Below are 2,294 nucleotides of genomic sequence, written 5' to 3'. Positions count from 1 at the left end.
GACCAGACTCAAGCGACATTTGATGCGTGCGGTTGCAGAAGTATAATCCGCCCTAAAACCCTCACTTCTCATCCCAACCCCCAAGGTCTCCTGGCCCCGATGAAACTTGGCAGCCATTTTCAAAATTCGCCTAAGGGCGAGGTTAATCTTTTACAATAGCATGAGTTACGCTTTAAGATTAGCGACATTCATACAACTAAAAATTTAGTAGCTTTAAATACAGTAAAACAATCGTGTTTACATACCACAGTGTCTACTCAGCTACGCCGTTCTGTAATCTGCAGCTCTTCACATTAGAAGCCAAATGCTTTTTGTTTTTTGTTGTTCAGTTTTTGACTCCTACTTTTTCGGAGATAATAAATGACAGGCAACATAAAGAGTAAATAATAATACACACACAAAAGTAGGCAAACATATAAATATGTGCACATGCTCCTGCCTGATCTGCATAATGATTTCTTTTTCAAAACAAATGCTTACATCATTCTTTCTTTTGCCCAAAAACAGGCTGAAGTAATCCTCTTGCTTTCGCTTCTTCCAAAAATAATAAATCGAGCAACTGAAGAAGTTTTTTGCCACATCTGGCATCAATTTTTGTGCTAAATTGTCGTCTTGTCTGATCTAACGTTTGCGTGTGGATTAGCATCAGTGCAAAACAAGTAGTTGCACTGTATTTTGATAACGCTCCAAACGTATGCAAATCCATTTCCTGTTCATTGTGGGAACAAAAGTTAAAATGGTTGTTTTGCTGCTTTTTTAAACTAAAGGGGGTCGCTATGAATGTCATAAAATTTAATTACTAGAATTTTGGTTGCTTTCTGCTGAGCTTTTTTTCTTAAAAAAAAAAAGACGTTGTTAAAACATGGATCTGATAATCTTTATCGCCTAGTCTGCAGTTTTTTAGTAGTTTCACATTAGAAAAGTTTTTATTAAATGGCTCTGAATATCATGTATTAATGGAAAAAAGGAATAAAGTTCTTTAAATGTCAAAATGAAAACATCCATCGTCTTTTTTCTTGTTTTTTTATTTAGCTAATGAATCGTTAAGAAGTCAGATCGATATTGTTTAACAAAGTAGCCAGGTATAAATGATCCGAGTTTACAGTAAACATATATAAATATATATTTTATAGATATTTATAACTATATATTTTAAACAGTGTGCATAAAACCAGGCGATGTCCACCATGGTGTATCCGCGCGATGAAGCCCTGGAGCGCCTGACCCAGGATGAGATCGTCCTCAACACTAAGGCCGTCATGCAGGGCCTGGAGACGCTGCGTGGCGAACACACCCAGCTCCTCCACTCGCTCCTGGACTGTACCCAGCCTCCCATCGCCCAGGAGAAGTCCGGCCTCCTCAGGAAGAATCTGGAAGACATCGAGCTGGGCCTGGGAGAGGCGCAGGTCTGCTTTGGTTTAATCTGCTGCTCTTCAGCTTTGCTCCTACATCCTCTGATCATGTTCTCCCTTTTTCCCCCTCAGGTTATCATTGCTCTGTCCAACCATCTCAGCGCCGTGGAGTCAGAGAAGCAGAAGCTGCGCGCCCAGGTGCGTCGGCTCTGCCAGGAGAACCAGTGGCTGCGGGACGAGCTGGCGGAAACGCAGCACAAGCTGCAGCGCAGCGAGCAGTGCGTCGCTCAGCTGGAGGAGGAGAAGAAGCACCTGGAGTTCATGAATCAGATCAAGAAGATTGACGACGACGTTTCTCTGTCGGAGGAGAAGGGCCAGAGCTCCGGAGGGAGTGGAGGGAAAGGAGCAGCAGCAGGAGGAGGAGGAGGAGACTCTTCAAAGGACAGCCTGGATGACCTGTTCCCCAACGATGACGACCAAGGAACAGGTGACATTGATCTGGATCGTCTTTTACGAGATAAACCGTCTCATCTGACCGTCTGTATGTTACAGTGAGACAGAGTATGCTCATAGCTAAAGCAGGTTTGATATTGTCCAGAGATAGAAGGTTTTCTTTAAGAAAATGATCAGGGATCTTATTAAGCAACATCATTATGTCCATATTTTAAAACTTAAGCTCCACACTGCAAAAAATATTTAAAAATGAAGAAAAAAAATCTTAAATAAGTGTATTTACTGTTTAACAAGATGATCTGCTAATATTTTTGCCCTTAAATTCAGATTCAGATATGCATTTAAAATAAGTTTTTTTTTTATTTCAACGTCTTCTTCCTTTAGCAAAGTGTCTCACTTACCTCATTTAAAAAAAACACTTATTTTAAGACAAAATTGACTAACTTAGTTAATATTTTTCTTGCAGTGCATTTAGTTACATCTCAAATT

At 40.4% G+C, this 2,294-nt stretch overlaps 1 protein-coding gene across 1 annotated transcript in view; it reads left to right on the top strand.

The window, feature by feature from the left end:
• The window catches only part of LOC107104079 (kinesin light chain 1-like), a 7,327-nt gene extending 5,420 nt beyond the window's left edge, over positions 1-1,907 (top strand). The window contains exons 2-3 of the mRNA XM_015403997.1: positions 1,176-1,406; positions 1,485-1,907. Of these exons, the coding sequence (XP_015259483.1) occupies positions 1,176-1,406; positions 1,485-1,907 (654 nt within the window). The remainder of the gene's footprint in view (positions 1-1,175; positions 1,407-1,484) is intronic.
• The last annotated feature ends 387 nt before the right edge of the window (positions 1,908-2,294 follow it).

Source organism: Cyprinodon variegatus, unplaced genomic scaffold (assembly GCF_000732505.1).
Source record: "Cyprinodon variegatus isolate N-32 unplaced genomic scaffold, C_variegatus-1.0 Scaffold1609, whole genome shotgun sequence".
Classification (NCBI taxonomy): domain Eukaryota; kingdom Metazoa; phylum Chordata; class Actinopteri; order Cyprinodontiformes; family Cyprinodontidae; genus Cyprinodon; species Cyprinodon variegatus.
The sequence above is the reverse complement of the archived record's forward strand: the minus strand, read 5'-3'. Positions and strand labels throughout refer to the sequence as shown.